At 45.6% G+C, this 17522-nt stretch overlaps 1 protein-coding gene across 3 annotated transcripts in view; it reads right to left on the bottom strand.

The window, feature by feature from the left end:
• Nucleotides 1–17522, bottom strand: part of arid1ab (AT rich interactive domain 1Ab (SWI-like)) — a 216245-nt gene that overhangs the window by 11114 nt on the left and 187609 nt on the right. For 2 of the 3 annotated variants that reach the window (XM_038797821.1, XM_038797836.1), the window contains exons 13-18: nt 11609–11741; nt 10958–11130; nt 10675–10810; nt 10185–10304; nt 8352–8451; nt 3136–3925 (exon numbers count right to left, since the gene is read on the bottom strand). In XM_038797821.1, the coding sequence (XP_038653749.1) occupies nt 3136–3925; nt 8352–8451; nt 10185–10304; nt 10675–10810; nt 10958–11130; nt 11609–11741 (1452 nt within the window). The remainder of the gene's footprint in view (nt 1–3135; nt 3926–8351; nt 8452–10184; nt 10305–10674; nt 10811–10957; nt 11131–11608; nt 11742–17522) is intronic. The other variant, XM_038797831.1, reaches the window with a different exon arrangement.

Here is a 17522-nt window from a genome sequence, read left to right as displayed (position 1 = left end):
TGGGTTAAAGTCCCATTCCAAAACTTCAGCACAAAAATCGAGGCTGTCAAGCCAGTGCAGCACTGTTGGGGATGCCATCTTTTGGATGAAACTTTAAGCCGAATTCCTGCCTGCCCTTTCACATAGATGTACAAGATCCCATGCGAATATTTTGAAAAAGCATGAAAATACGCTCCAATCTTTTTCCCTCAATCAACATAATAAAAACAGATATCTGGTCAGTATCACATTGCTGTTTGTGGGAGTTAGTTATGCTCAAATTTGCTGCACTGTTTCCTACATTATAACAGGTGACTACATTTCAAAAAACACGTCATTGGCTGCAAAGCACACCAGAATGTAATTGAGTGGGCAGATATTTTTTCTTTCCCAAGGAAATCTATTCAAAATTTGTGGCTTCCTTTTCCCAGTCTGCACCAGTGTAAAATCCAAATTTGGTATGGTCATTCTATTTCTCATATGACCTGATTTGCACTCTACTAGACAATCAGCTTTCTTCATAAAAAGGTGCCATTTAGCAAAACTTGGTGGTTTTGTTCAGTCATCATTAATCAATATGGTTGTGGCAGCTCAAGGGACAACACAGTTTAAAAACATACAACATGAAAGGGGACCATTTGAAAGTGATATCTGCCCCACTCTCCTGCTCTTTCCCGGCTTACTCCAAAACTTGCCATCTGTCCTAAAATATTGAACATACAAATGCTCCTGGAAAGCAAAGTAAAATTCTAAGTGTCCTGGACTAACTTGCTTACTATCTGTGCAGGTACGTGACCAGGCCTCCCGCAGCAGCGGCTTACCTGGATCAGTGTGCTATTTAATCCTATTCACTTAGTTAGCCAGACCTACAGTGAACCCCTTCAATAGAAAGGAACATTCACCCACACGTACTTATGGGAAAGGTCATGCAGTCGCCCCCAGTGTCACAGCAACATCATCAGTATAGCCAAAACACAATGTATTTTTATTTATTCATTCATGGGACATGGCTAGGCTAGTGTTTAAATTGCCCATCCCTAATTGCCCTGGAGCCGGTGATGGTGAGCTGCCATTTTGACCTCCTGCAGTCCAAGTGGTATAGGTACACCCACATTGCTATTAAGAAGGGAGTTCCAGGATTTTGACTCAGCAACAGAGTGAAGGAACAGCAATACAGTTCCAAGTCTGGATGGTGTGTGGCTTAGCGAGGAACATGCAGGCGATGGTGTTCCCGTGCATCTCTTGCAATTGCCCTTCTAGGTAGTAGAGGTCACAGATTTGGAAGATGTTAAATGATTCCTGGCAATTGCTGCAGTGCATCTTGTAGGTGGCACACGCTGCTGTCACTGTGCGCTGGAAGTGGAGTGAATGTTTAAGTGGTGGATTGGGGGTGAATCAAGCAGGCTTTGTCCTGGATGGTATTGCACTTCTTAACTTTTGTTGGGATCTGTGCTCGTCCATGCAAGTGCAGAGTATTCCATCACACTCCTGACTTTTGCCTTACAGATGGTGGACAGAGTTACTCACCACAGAACTCCCAGCCTTTCTCATGCTCTTGTAGCCACAGTATTTATATGGCTACTTCAGTTCAGTTTCTGGTCAGTGGTAATCTCCAGGATGTTATTAAAAGCAGCAAATCTCAGAACAGTTAATTAATTTTATATCCCAGAGAGGGAAAAAATTTATCAGGGACTACTTGTGCAAAATACATCTCCAGATTACTAACCAGATTCACCTCTTCACCTCTGCTTCCAGCTGCTCACTCAGCCAACACCATCTCTCATCCACAGGGCCATTCTGCTTGAGATCACCATTTCAGGCTGACTTAGAGGTATCTACATCAAAAATATTCTCAACTCTGACTTTATACACCTAAAGTCTACCCAAAATTACCAATGCTTTCTACTATAGACTGGTATGCAGTTGCACCAGGACACAGAAGTTTTGTTTTTGGTTATTCGTTCATGGGAAGTGAGTGCTTCTGGCTGGGCAACATTTATTGCCCATCCCAGAGGGCATTTAAAAGTCAACCACATGGCTGTGGATCTGGAGTCACATGTATGGCCAAACCAGATAAGGATGACAGATTTCCTTCCCTAAAGGATATTCATGAATCAGATGGGTTTTTACATCAACAATGGTCACTTTTATACTTTTAATTGCAGATTTTTATTCAATTCAAATTTCACCATCTGCCATGGTGGGATTCAAACCCAGGCCGCCAGGGCATTACCCTGGGTCTCTGGATTATTAGTCCAGTGACAATATCACAACGCCACTGCCTCCCGAAAGTTATGGCACAAAGCATTGATAGGAACATTCCAGCAAACAAAGTTGACTTAAACTGGTTGGAAATTGCATGCTTGGTACCGAGTTGGGAATAATTTCATATTGAAGAACATTTCAGATCTTTGCTGACACTAAAACATTCATTAGAATAATCCTTTGCTTGTGTAACCATAGGAATGTATCTATTCCACATGCCTTTGAATTATATCAAACTTCACTTTAAACCACTGAAACTGCCTCTTCTGACAGCAGAGATCTAGCAAAGAATCAACCAGCACAATTATTCTATGCAGGAGGTTAGATCAGCTAAACCAAATGTTCCCCCATCACAGATCTAGTCTATAGCATAACCCCATGTGCCAAATTCGGGCAAGCCCCCAATGAAATGATTGCTGCAGTGTTATTCCAATCAAGTAAATTCATCACACAGATCACACAAATTCCATTTGGCTTGGATATGGTTTAGAACTGTTAATATCCCAGTCTAACTACTCTGAGCACCTTGGACATTAACTGCCAAAACATTACTGGGTAGTTTGGGATGGCACGGTGGCAGTGGCTAGCACTGATGCCCCAACGCCAGGAACCCAGATACAATTCCGACCTTGGGCGACTGTCTGTGTGACGGTTGCCAATTCTTCCGTCTGCCTGGGTTTCCTCCAGGCTCCGGTTTCCTCCCACAGTCCAAAGATGTGCAGGTTAGATGAATTGGCTGTGCTAAATTGTCCCTAGGTGGGGTTACGGAGATACGGTGAGGAACTGTGTCTAGGTATGGTGCTCTTTCAGAGGGTCGGTGCAGACTAGATGGGCCGAATGGCCTCCTTCTGCACTGTAGGGATTCTATGATTACTGTTTATCGCAACTTACCAATGTCCTTGGGGGTGAGTCTCCGCCGTGATTTCAGAACTGGTTGAGATGCCTCAACTGAACCAGGAGGGAAGGTAATGTCGCGTCTCATCAGTGGTGGGTGTGTGGATGGTACAGAAATATGAGATGCAGGTATTGGGGGTCCAACTTTTTGCATTTTCATCCCCGAATGCAGAAATGATGATTTGCTGGGTGAGGTACGGTTCTCCAATGGTCGTGGCATGGGAGCTGGGCTGGATACCTGGGAAAGATGGTTTGGCACTGATGGAGGAGTTTGATAGGTGGACTGTGATGGCCTTGTGATCGGGGGAAGAGGAGCAGAGGGGGTGAATGATGGTTGGCGTTGGTTGACATGAGAAGCCCACTGCCCTTCATGGTTCATTCTCTGATCAGGTCCCATCATCTCCTCTGAACGATTCATGCTGTGATATCCTGGAGCTTGTGGTGGGGCACCAGGACCTTGCCGGTTTGGGTAGTTGTAAGCCATGTCATTTCGTCCTGACCACACAGTGCCTTGTGGTCCTTCAGGAGGAGATTGTAATGGACCCATCATTTGTGGAGGCACAGGCTGCTGAGACGCTGAGCCAGGGGGACCTTGCATTCTCTCTCTGCCATACTGAAATGGAAACTGATTCTGTACCGGCCGGCGATCGGCACCAGGATAGGCATTGCTGTACTGGTTATACAGATCTTGCTGAGATTGCTGGGCTGTGTAGGGCATCCCATACATTTCACCTTCATGCCGCTTGGCTGGAGGCCCATAAGTCCCGTCTATCTGGCGCTTGAAGTTCTGATAAAAACAAAGAGAATGTAGTTTATTAAACTCATACAAATAAAAGTATGAGGATAACACTAACACAAGACCTGACATTTAAAAAAGCAAGGAGCTATGCTTTGTCAAAGAGGTTATTTCATAGAGTATCCTCCCCCTTTTAAGGGGGCTAGCTGCATGGACAACCGCCTCAGTTTCTTTGGATATTGGGGAGGAGGAATTGGAACAGGGACCCCATTCCTGATCAGCACTCATTGACTTTGACTCTATGCAAAAGTTTTGTATTTACATAGATGGAAGAACACAATTCGGTTTGGCCATGATTTTTCCTGGTTGATTAAATCACTATAGTTACAAATGAATATGGACTCTAGAACTGAACCCCAAGAGCAATTATGCCTCAAGTATGAGAGCTGTGCCACATCTAAATGAGAAACATAGGGATAATGTCATGCTATCCACTCCCCTCAAGCCCATTCTGCCCATCAGTTAGATAATGGCCGATCTGAACAGAGAAATACAGAAAATAGAAGGAGTCGGCCATTTGGCCCTTCGAGTCTGCTCCACCATTAATTATTATTTTTTTAAATTTAGAGTAACTAGTTATTTTTTTCCAATTAAGGGGCAATTTAGTGTGGCCAACCCACGCAGAGGCGGGGAGAATGCGCAAACTCCATGCGGACAGTGACCCTGAGTCGGGATCGAACTTGCGACTTCGGTGCCATGAGGCAGCAGCTCTAACCACTGCGCCACCGTGCTGCCCTTCCACCATTAATTATGATCATGGTTGATCATTCAGCTCAGTAACCTGTTCTCGCTTTCCCCTATATCCTTTGATCCTTTTAGCTCAAGAGCTATATCTAACTGCTTTTTGAAAACATACATACTTTGGCCTCAATTTCTTTCTCTGATAGGGAATTCCACAGGTTCACCACTCTCTGGGTGAAGAAACCTCTACCAATCTCAGTACTAAATGGTTTACCCTGTAACCCGCAGACTCTGACCCCTGGTTCTGGACTTCCCCACCAACATCCTTCTTGCATCTACCCTGTCTGGTCCTGTTAAAATTTTATAGGTTTCTATGATATCCACCTCTTATTCTTCTAAACTCCAGCAAATATAATCTAACCGACTCAATCTCTCCTCATACACCAATCCTGCGATCCCAGGAATCAGTCTGGTAAACAAACATTAGCTGCATTCTCTCTATACCATCCTTCCTCAGATCAGGGGACCAAAATTGAACACAATAATCCAAGTGTGATCTCACCAAGGCTTTGTATAATTGCAGAAAAACATTCCCGCTCCTGTACTCTAATCTTCTGACTTTGAAGGCCAACATGCCATTTACCTTCTTTATGTCCTGCTGCACCTGCATGCTTACTTTCAACGACTGGTGTATAAGGATGCCCAGGTCGCAATGCACATTCCCCTCTCTCAATCTATAGCCATTCAGATAATAATGTGCCTTCCTGTTTTTGCTACCAAAGTGGATAACCTTACATTTAACCACATTATACTGCATCTGCCATGCATGTGTCCACTCACTCAACCTGTCCAAATCACACTGAAGCATTTCTCTTTTTTAAAAATTTAGAGTACAATTATTTTTTCCAATTAAGGGGCAATTTAGTGTGGCCAATCCACCTAACCTGCACATTTTCGGATTGAGGGGGTAAAACCCACGCTGACACGGGGAGAATGTGCAAACTCCACACAGATAGTGACCCGGGGCCAGGATTGAACCCGGGTCCTCGGCATCCTCCTCACAGCTCACCTTCCCACCCAGCTATGTGTCATCTGCCAATCAGGCCCATTTGCCCATCTTTGAGCCATATTCTCTGATATCCTTACTCAAATCTTTATTGACTCCAGACTTGAAAATTTCAAGTGATCCCTAGCATCCACAGACTTTTGGGAGTAAGACAATTCCATATTTCAACAAGTCATTATAAAACTTCATAAAACATCCCAAAGCTCATTAAATGAGCGTTATCAAACAAAATTTGACACCAAATCACAAAGAGATACACTTGGTCAAAATAGGATTTTAGGAACTTCCGAAAGGGGAGAGAAAGTTAGACACGTGGAGAGAATTGTGGAGGGGATTCTAGAGTTTAGAACCGAGGCAGCTGAAGGCAACCAACAATGATGGAACAATTAAAATTGGGATGTTCAAGAGGCCAGTCTTAGTGTAATTATCTTGGAAGGTTGCGAGGTTGAAAGAAATTATAGAGATAGGGCAAGGCCATGGAATAAGTAGAAAATAAGACAGTTAAAAAAAAAACAAGGGATTGCTTAACTGTACAACAATGTAGGTCAGTGAGCACAGAGTGAGGGGTGAATAGGACTTGGTGCAAGCAGAGTTTTGGGTGCCCTTTTACAGAGGATAGAACATGGGAGGCTAGTCAGAAGTGGCTTGAATAGTTTGAACTGAGGGGAAGGCTGGAGGGGTTCTACAATTCATGGGCATTATTCATTATGCACTTTCAAGAACTGGATAACATTGAATATTAGTTGGGGGTGGTGGTGGGGGGAGGGGGATGGGTGTTAATGGTAGCCATGGGTGATTCCTGATTCCTTTTTGTCAGTTGTTTATGTGAACATGTGGGCGAATGTTTTGGGTTTGCTGGGAGGATGGGATCGCTGTTATCAATATGGGGATTGACATATTTGTTACTGATTATTGTTTATTGTTGGTGGGTGTAAATTTGGGAGAAAATGCGAAAAAGGAAGAGAATAAAGAAATATTTTAAAAAAGAAGTGACTTGAATAATCTGAAGGTAAAAAAAAGCATAGACAAGGGTTTCAGCAGCAGATAAGCTGAGCCATGGATAGAACCGGGCAATGTTGAGATGGATGACGGTAGTCTCAAGTGAAGGCACCTATGTGGTCGGATCATATTGAACTTGTCAGTGTACAAGTCAAAACTGACTCTGTACCTTCGAATGATTTTGCAAGATACAGCATGTTAATGGGAAATAGGAAGGGCCAAGCATGGATCCTTGAGGGACACCAGAGGTAGCAATTTGAGATCACGAAGAGAAGCCATTGCCAACGATTCTCTGGCTACAGCAAAAAATGGAACATGTTTAAAAAAAAGTGCTGCCTGATTTCACTCTTGAATAGCTTAGCTCCAACTTAAATACATTATCCCTTCATTGTAGACTTCCCCCACTTTGATATTCTCTGTAACTACTCCATTCTAAATTCAAAAAAATAAGAGCCACATTTTTGTAAATTGATGCCCTGGTAACATCTAGCGCATCTGGGCCTGGCTCCCCACCACAAAAGGTCAATATATCCTTCAAGAGATGCAGTGCCGAAAACTGAATACGCTAATCCAGAAGGAGTCTGACCAAGGCTCTGTGCAACTAAAGTATAATCCCTTTTGTAATCCAACTCCTCTGAAGATCAGAGTTCAACAACTGATTGCCGTTTCTGCCAATGCACTCCTTTTTCATGGTTTGTGTAGTTGGGCACTGAAATCCATTTGCTTCTCTGCAACTTTTACATCTCTCTACTTATAAAACAATCCTATTTGTTTTTCACAGATCCAATAGATACATCAAATTCCACCTGCCATAGCTTTGCCCCAGCATTTAGCCTATGTTCCCTTGTTATTGTAGAGAACCCAGAATATACAAGGTGGAAAAATATACAAACTCAGAAATCCATCTACACCCCCCGCTGCCTGGGCAAAGTGGGCAACATAATGAAAGGCCCCTCCTACCCGGCTTACTCACTCCTCCAACTTTTTTCATCGGGCAGGAGATACAAAAGTCTGAGAACAGGCATGAACAGATTCAAAAACAGGTTCTTCCCCGCTGTTACCAGACTCCTAAACAACCCGCTTGTGGAGTGACCTGATTAACACTACACCTCTGTATGATTCACCCGATGCTGGTGTTATGTAGTTACATTGTCTATCTTGTATTGCCCTATTATGTATTTTCTTTTCATGTACTTAATGATCTGTTGAGCTGCTCGCAGAAAATTACTTTTCACTGTACCTCTGTACACATGACAATAACCAAAATCCAAACAAATCCCAACCCCCAAGTTCGAGCACAGAAATTCAGCATTAATGCATTAACGAGGGACTATTATTTTCTGAACGAAGGTGCTGGTGGCTCTGTTCATATCACGACAGTCAGGGACAATTAGTCTGGCTGCATGCAAATCCTAAGAAATTCTCTGTTCTTGTTTCCTAAAAGCTGTAATCAACCCCTGGTTCTCAACATTTAAGGACTGGCACTAACTACACAAACAGGATCATCGGCTATTGCATACAATATGAATTGATATTTTCAACAAACGTCAACGTTTTAAAACATAAATCACTTGGTTGAGGCTGCCAGGTCCCTCACACACCGCCAGCTTCTACTGAGAGGAGCTGGGGCTCAATACATGTGTTATCTGCCCAACCCCATATGCCACTTACTTGCTGTTGCTGCTGTGGAAACATGCCAGGTTGCTGGTTAGAATACGACTGTCCAGCCGGAACTCCTTGTCCAGGATACTGGTTTCCATAAGGATCGTGCCTAGTATTATGGGAACCGGTTGAGTGAGAGGAGAACATCAAATTTAGTAGCTGTAGACATTCAGATCCTATAGTAACAACAACCTCATAAAACAATCTTCCCATCAAATGTACAGAGCTTCTGGTGGGAACATGCCGCTTAAGAGCAGTTGGTGGGTCCAACTTTAAGGTAATTGCTCTGCTGGGAGGGAACCATGAAGAAGGAAAAGACCTCTGACCAAGACAACTTGCAAACCCTATAAATTCAAACTGAAATGTCTCGGCTTATTCACATGGATTCTGCCCCAACCACAGGCGTTTGACAAGGTGCCGCATAAAAGATCCAAAAGGTGAGATCGTAGGGTATTGGGGGTAAGAGTACTAGATTGGATTGACTGACGAGAGTTGGGATAAATGGGTCCTTCTCTGGCTGTCTAACCAACTGTAGCCGCACAGGTCAGTCCTCAGATCTCAACTGTTTACAATCTATATAAATGATCTGCAAGCAGGAACAGAGTGTAACATAGCAACATTTACAGATGATACTAAAATAGGTGGGAAAGCAGGCAGTGAAGAGAAGATAAAGAGTTTACAGATGGATATCAATAGGCTAGGAGAATAGGCCAAAATTTGGCAGGTGGGGGAGTTTAATGTGGATGTGTGTGAGGTCAGTCATTTTGGCGTAAAAAAAGAGAAAGGCAAATCATCACCTAAATGGAAAGCAAATTAAAAAGGCATCTGGGCAGAGGGATCTGGGTGTCTTTATTCATGAATTGCAAAAAGTTGGTACAGCATATAATAAAAATGCGCAAGTGGAATTTTTGCGCATTTTGCAAAAGGACTGGAGTAGAAAAGTAGAAAAGTGCTGTTGCAATTGTATACGGTGTTGCCGAGACCACATCTGGAGTATTGTGTCCAGTTTTGGTCTCCTTATTTGAGGACGGATGTGGTGGCGTTGGAGGCAGTTCAGAGGAGGTTCACCAGGTCGATTCCGGGGATGAAAGGGTTGACGTACGAGGAGAGATGAAACAGTTTGGGCTTATACTCGCTGGAGTTTAGAAGAATGAGCGGGGGTCTGATCAAGGTATATGAAGTACTAAAAGGGATTGATGAAGTAAATGTAGGCCAAATGTTGCCCCTTTTGGGGCAATCTAGAACGAGAGGTCACAGATATAATTTGAGAGGTGGGGGATTTAAAACTGAGATGAGGAGCTACTTATTGCAGAGGGGTGGTGAATTTGTGGAACTAACTGCTTCATAGTGTGGTGGGGCTTGAATCATTAAATGGTTTCACGAAGCAGATAAGATATATTTCTGATTTTTAAAAACAGGTTAAAGAGATATGGGAACAGGTAGATAGGCGGATTTCAGATCAGGAAGAGATCAGCCGTGATCTGATTAAATAGTGGAGCAGGATTGAAGGGCCGAATTGCCAACTTCTGCTCCAAATTCCTGTTCCTAAACCTGTACCAGCTTGACATGGAGATTTGAGTCCATCCTCAATGCCAACGGTTCACATTTGCTTGGCAAAACTAGCAACAGAGGCTATTAAGTAAACAGACACAGAGCTAAAGATGGAGCAATGCATCATTTCTGTTCCAATCACTGGCTTTCCCCTTCCTTTGTGTTATACAAATAATCAATAAAGAGGAATACATTCTGCAAAATAATTATTTTGAGAATAAATCTAAGTTAGACCCAAAATTTCCAGTTTTCCAAGAACAACTCCAAGGTAGCATTCCAATACACACTTACCGCTGCTGTCCTGAATAGCGATTTGGAGAGTACATGCCGGAATCGGCATTGACTGGCACCACATTAGGCTGCGCTGTTACTGGTCCCAAAGTCCCCTCTGGGCCCATCCCATGTTCAGACCTAACAGAATAGAGGTGGAGAAGGAAAGAGCAAGGTGAATGAAATACAGAAATGTGCGCACTGTGGACATCTCTCTGTCACCTGACCACATCAAAGAGTTGAATCCCACAACTCGAAAGAATGTCCAGGTGTTGAAGGGCTGCGATTGGAAGGAACTCAAAGCAAAGCTTCACCAAAAGCAAAATGAACAACAGGACAAAGAGGCATAAACGGAAAGTCTCAAAGCCACTCTCCCTAAAACCCTGTATGGTGGTGAATAAAACCAGATCTAAACATTTAACCAATGTTGTTAAGCTCATTGAAATAGTGATCCAAACAGAATATATTAGGTCTAGTGCATTCAAACTTTCAAAATATTATTCAGACTTACCTCCTTTCAAATCCAGATACATATGCATATTGTTGCCTCTGCCCCATACCAGTTGCAGGAGGGCGATTGTAAGGATCTCCCATTCCAGTATTGGGAGCGAGTCCAGGAGACATGAAAGGGTCAGTCCCAGGAGCTGCTGGGAGAGAGATGAGTTTCACTATGTTATTTACAAACAATCCCAAAATACTGGTTGAGAAACGTTTGGCCAATAACTCATGTAAAACAAAAGCATACAAAACAAATTTCCATTTCAAGAAATAGTTTCAAAGCTAACTCTATCTACCTTTCCTCATTCCACCAAATGGATCCTTGTTCGGCTCGTATGGCATGCGGGCCATTAAATCCGTGGTGTTCATGCTGGGCGGGTATGCAGGGTTTTGAGTCACAGTGGTCCTCTTCTGGAAAGCTGGGTCACTACTGTCTGCAAACGGATCCTGGACACTCACAGAGTTGCTCCTGAGTTTTAATACAGCATGTTAGAGAGGTGCAAACCTTTCGAAAAAATTGCATTTTCTTCCTAGCCACACTGACAACTAAATAACATTAGCTAGAAATGTGGGGTGGAAGCATCACAGAACAACCAGCTCCTCTACTGAATGATCATTAATTCATTCCATAGGTTGCCCATCTCTCAAATCTGCCAATTACACTTGGCAATAATGCAGTGTACACCAATTCCGTTCTTTTTCTCTCATGACCCAATCATCTCCCATCATCATCAGAGTTCCCTGCCTGAACTGATACTAGTCTCTGCCGCCATCCATGGTTCCTTTTGGGAACAAATCAGTGAATGAAACAATTTCTAAGAGAAGACAACTCTTATCATTAGTGTAGTAAGCCCCCAATCAATTGTCCAAGGAAATCAGATGCATTGAGAGAACCTGGCTGCAATTATTTGAGCTCATGCAAGCTTTTAAAATACAGCTGGTTTTACCTGGAACCTGGCATTGGTTGTACATGGCTCTGTGGCGTTGAGACGGGTGTTGGTGGCTTTATATCTCCTCCCTCTGCCATCGAGCTGCTGGTGGACTGTGGGGTCTGAGGACCCTGCAAGGAACCTGAACCAGCTGCAAAAAAAAGTTGCTTGGATTACCATTTAATGGAGACAAAACAGCCCAGAATTCCCTGCAAATTCTGAAAAGTATGTCTATATTAAAGTTTACTACTGATTTATGATGTATCATGAACAATTTAATCATAGATGATGGTTCATCTTCATGGGCTAAGTACACCCTGGAAGAAAGTGTTTTAAAGGCACTGTGCCTTAAGAGTTAATGCAGGACATGGATCGTTATTCCTGGGAAAAACAGAATCCATAAAATTCCTATGGAGCAGGAGGTCATTCAGCCCATCGAGCCCGAACCGATCCTCGATCGAGGCCCACTCACCCCCCCCCCTATCCCCATGCATTGATTACGGCGAACCCACGTAATCTGCACATCTTTGGACTGTGGAAGAAACTGGTGCACCCAGAGAAAACCCATGGAGACATGGAAAGAACGTGCAAACTCCACACAGACAGTCACCCAAGGCTGAAATCGAACCGGTGCTGAGGCTGTAGTGCTAACTACTGTGTCACCATGTTGCCCATCCCTTTACAAGATGAAGTAATTCAACAGTTTTATAGCTGGAAACATCTTGACAAGAGAAGAGAGGGGGAGGTGGAGGTGGAGGTGGAGGTGTGGAGAGAGAGAGAGAGAGAGAGAAAAAGAGAGAGTGTGTGTGTTTCGGTCACCATTTCAAGGACTCCACTACCTTTCCTTTCCCCTTGAACCATGGACTTTTAACCATTGGCAGAATTCCTCTATTTTATGTTTTGGCGTGTATGTTAATAACTTTTATCTTTCTATTTGACAAAATTAGTTTTATGATAAATTAATAAGTTTGTTGCTTTATTGAAAGAAGTTTGCTTAAACTCTCTTTTATCCTGGGTAAGAGGAGTGAAGGTAAATAACAAGGCATTTTGGTGAGAGAATCAAACTTTTAAACTAACGTGCGACCTATGGAGTAATGAGGCAGGTCAGACTGCGCAAGCCTCCCCTCCCGGTCACAACATGTGAAAGATCATTGAGAGGGGGGAGTAAGTTTGGGGGGGGGGGGGGGGGGGGGGGGGGAAGAGACAAAATGGGGAAAAGAGGCACCAAGAGGAAAATAGGGAGTGAAAGATATCATGCTCTCACTCACTGAACTCTTCCTCACCCGACAGTAATGATTTCCATGGTTCGAAGCTCTGCAATTTCAACTGTATTGGCACGGCATATCACCAACCTTAGTTGGGAGGGAGGTGATGCTGCTTTATCAATCCATAATGAGCTGAACAAAGAATGGTTGCCTCTACTAAGACATTCAATAGCAATAGATATTGCAGAGCTAATACAAAGGGAGGAACTTCGAATAATCATCATCAATAAGGAAAAAGTACAAAACTAACTATTGGGATTGAAGGCAGGCAGGTCCCCAGGGTCTGATGGCCTAGAGTGTTAAACAGAGATAGTGGATCCATGGGTTATAATACTCCAAAATTCCCAGAATGCGGGCACGGTTCCAGTGGAATGGAAAAATGTAACACCCATATTGAAAAAGGAAGGGAGGCAGAAAGTAGGATACTCTGGACCAGTTAGTTTAACATCTGCCGTTGGGAAATTGTTAGAATCTATTCTTAAGGAAGCAATAACAGGACATTTAGAAAGTCAAAATGCGGACCTCCGGTCGCGGCCATGGAATGAGTGGTCGCTTTACAGGGAATGAGATAGCTTGATCTTGTTTTCGGGCAATGCTCGGCACAATATCGAGGGCCAAAGGGCCTGTTCTGTGCAGTACTGTTCTATGTTATTTGGTAGCTCCCACTCGTGGTGGACCTTTGAGACCTTTTTCCCCGATTTACTGTGGATTTGACTGACAAAACAGGAGACTGGTGAAGTACAGAAGGACTCCCACCAGTGTATGGGTTCGTGGACCAGAAGTGGTCTGAAAAGGAGAGATTATTGGTCGAAGACCGGAGTGAGTCTGCAGTGGAGGAGAATATGGCGGAGGTTCAGGGACCAAAATTGCCGGCCCAGTGATCAACGGAGCAGCTGGTGGTCTTTCTCCAGGAGAGCTTTGCTTAGCAAAGCAAGGAATATCTGGATCCGATTAAGACAGGGATTGACCGGGTGGAGCAGAGATTGGAAACCAAGGGCCAAGTAATCCAAAAGGTGGAAGAGACGGTTGCTGGGCACGAGGAGCAACTAACCACGATGGCGGTGGAGATGGGGGTGATGAAGGACCACCAGAAAAGGATGCAAGAGAAAGTGGAGGATTTTGATAACAGATCACACAGCCAAAACCTGAGGATTGTTGGCCTTCCGGAGGGCAGAGAGGGATCGGATGCAGGGACATACGTGGCGCATATATTCAAGTAGCTGCTGGGGGATGGTGCGTTTGCTCGACCCTTCGAGGTGGACAGGGCGCACAGAGGAAGCCGCTGAGAATGAGCCGCCGAGGGCGATGGTGGTACGAATGCACCGGTTTCTAGACAAGGAACGGATCTTAAGGTGGGCCAGGGAGACGAAGATCTAAATATAGGACAACAACGAGCTGTGTATTTACCAGAACTTGGGTGCGGAACTGGCCAAAAGAAGGGCGCGATTCAACAAGGTGAAATAGGCCCTCTTTAAGAAGGGAGTGAAGTTCAGCATGCTGTACCCAACGCTTTTGTGAGTCACTTATGAGGGCCAGGAACTTTATTTTGGATTGCCAGATGAGGCGATGAACTTTGTTAAGGACAGGGGACTGGCAGGTGGAGGACACTGAACTTGGGAGCGAGCAGTTGTGTTCTTGATATGCTGCTCAATTTCCTTTCTCTTTGGGTTTTGTATGTATTGTTTTCCACTGAATTTGGGGCCGCTGCTCCGTTTTGTTTGCGGGTGAACTTTGTTCTTAATGGGGGATGGTGGGTGGAATTTTCTTCTTAGTGTTTGTTGGGGATTATGATGTTTTGCACGTGTATGTTGGAGCCGCGCGGGGGGTGGGGGGGGGGGGGATCAGTGGGGGGTAGGATGCTTGGCGCCATGGGCGGGTGCTACCAGGCTAGCTGGGCGGGCTAGCTCACGGAAGAGCAGTGGGGGGGGCGAGCAGCCGACTGGGCTGATCACATGGAACGTGAGGGGGTTGAATGGGCATGTTGGCGCATTTGAAGACAGACGTGGCAATGTTACAGGAGACGGATCTGAAGGTAGGTGGATCAGACCAGGCTGAGGAAAGGGTGGGTTAGGCAGGTATTTCATTTGGTGCTAGACTCTAAAGCTAGCGGGGTAGCGATCTTGATCAATAAGCGGGTGCCATTTGAGGTAGGGAGCATAGTGGCGGGTGGGGGTTGGGGGGGGGGGGGGGGACTTCAATACGGTTATAGATCAGAGGTTGGATCGGTCGAGTTAAAGGACAGCAAGGGTGGCAGCCATAGCTAAGGAACTAAAGGGATTTACGGAACAGGTGGGAGGGGTAGATCCGTGGAGGTTCGGACGACCAAGAGCGAAAGAGTTTTTTTTTTTCTCCCATGTACACAAGTGTACCCCCGGATTGATTTTTTTGGATTTGAATAGGGCTTTGGGTTAACCTTTTGGTGGATGCCGCATATTCGGCGATTGTTGTGTCAAACCATAGAATCATAGAATTTACACTGCAGAAGGAGGCCATTCGGCCCATCGTATTTGCACCAGCTCTTGGAAAGAGCACCCTACTTAAGGCCAGATCTCCAAACTATCCCCGTAACCCAGTAACCTCACCTACCTAACCAACATTTTTGAACACTAAGGCCAATTTCAGTGTGGCCAAACCACCTAACCTGCACATCTTTGGACTGTGGAAGGAAACCGGAGCACCCGGAGGAAACCCATGCAGACATGGGGAGAACGTGCAGACTCCGCACACATAGTGACCCAAGCCAGGAATCGAACCTGGGACCGTGGCGCTGTGCAGCAGTTACCATTATGCTACCGTGCCATGCCCCACACTTGGTGGATTTACAGGTGAGCAAGGAGGGGGATCAGTGCCAGCAATGGAGATTGGATGTAGGACTGTTAGCGGATAAGGGAGTGTGCAGGCGGGTGAGTGAGGCCATCCAGAATTACTTGAGAGATAAATAAAGCAAGGGAGGTTTCGGCAGCAATGGTATGGGAGGCACTGAAAGAAGTAGTTAGGGGGGAGCTGATTTTGGTACGGTCTCATAGGGAGAAGGTGTAGTGGGCAGAGATGGATAGGCTGGTTAGGGAGATCCTCCAGGTGGATAGAAGGTACACGGAAGCCCGGAGACGGGGTTGTTGAAGGAGCGGCAGAAGCTGCAGATGGAGTTCTGATATCCACAGGGAAGGCGGTGGGGCAGTTGAGGAATGCGAGAGGGGCGGTATATGATATGGGGACAAGGCCAGTAGGATGCAAGTACACCAGCTCAGGAAAAGGGAGGCGGCCAGGGAGATAAGAAGAGTGAAGGATAGAGGGAGGAACACAATTTTGGACCCAGCGGGGGTGAACAGGGTGTTCAAGGAATTTTACAGTTGGCTGTATGAGTCAGAGCCCCCAGCTGGGGTGGAGGAGATGAGGCAATTCTTGGAGGGTTTGGAGTTTTTCCCGAAGGTGGAGGAAGGATTGGTGGAGGGGCTGGGAGCCCCGATTGTGATTGTGGAAGTAGTAGAGGGATTGGAGGCCACGCAGTCGGGCAAGGCCCCAGGACCGGGTGGATACCCAGTGGAATTTTATAAGACATTTTCTGGGGTGCTGAGTCCGGTGCTGGTGAGGGCATTTAATGAGGCTAGGGAGCGGGGCTTCTTTCCCCAACAATGTCACAGACTTCGATCTCATTGACCCTGAAGCAGGAGAAGGACCCCAGAACAATGCGGGTCATATGGAGCAATCTCCCTACTAAATGTTGACATCATTTGCTGGCCCAGATTTTGGCCTCGAGAATAGAGCTGTGTGTTCCGGGGGTAATAGGGGAGAACCTGACAGGATTTGTTAAAGGAAGGCAGCTAACGGCCAACATTAGAAGGCTCTTGAACGTCATCATGACGCCCTCCGAAGGGAGGGAGGTGGAGGTGGTGGTCACTGTAGATACGGAGAAGGCCATCGACTGGAAGTATTTGTGGGAGGTCGTGGGCGGTTTGGGTTTGGGCAGGGTTTTGTAGCCTGGGTCCAGTTGTTGTACCAGGCGCCGGTGGCGAGTGTGCGGACGATCCGGGTGAGTTCGAAATATTTCTGACTCATCTGGGGGACGAGGCAGGGATGTACACTCTCCCCACTGTTGTTTCTGAATTACTACTGGGCGGCAAACACAGCCATGATCAGGAAGTGGGTAGTGGGGGAGGGGTCGGTATGTGAGCGGGTGGAGGCGGCATCATGTAGGGCACAAGCTTAGGAGCACAGGTAACGGCACCTGTGCCATTCTCGCTGGCTGGGTACTCTCCAAGCCCGGTGGTGATGGCGGCTCTGAGAGTTTGGGGACAGTGACGGAAGGATATGGGAGTGGAGGGAGCATCAGTGTGGGCTTCAATCGTAAGGCAATCACCGGTTTGTCCCAGGATGGTTGGATGGGTGGGTTTTGGAGATGGCAGAGAGGGGGTATTGAGAGGCTGTGGGACCTGTTTATCGATGGGAGCTTTCTTTGGTTGGAGGATGTGGAGGAGGAATTCGAATTACCGGGTAGGAATGGGTTTCGCTATCTGCAGGTGAGGGACTTTGTCCGAAGGCAGGTTTCAACCTTTCTGCTACCACCACAGGCGATACAGGATACGGTAGTTTCTAAAATGGGGGTGGGGGAGCGGACGGTCTCGGAAATTTATAAAGAGCTTATGAAGTGGGAGGGAACCCAGATAGGG

The sequence above is a fragment of the Scyliorhinus canicula genome, chromosome 1, assembly GCF_902713615.1.
Source record: "Scyliorhinus canicula chromosome 1, sScyCan1.1, whole genome shotgun sequence".
Classification (NCBI taxonomy): Eukaryota; Metazoa; Chordata; class Chondrichthyes; order Carcharhiniformes; family Scyliorhinidae; genus Scyliorhinus; species Scyliorhinus canicula.
Note: the sequence above shows the minus strand (reverse complement) of the source record. Positions and strands in the feature narration are given on the sequence as shown.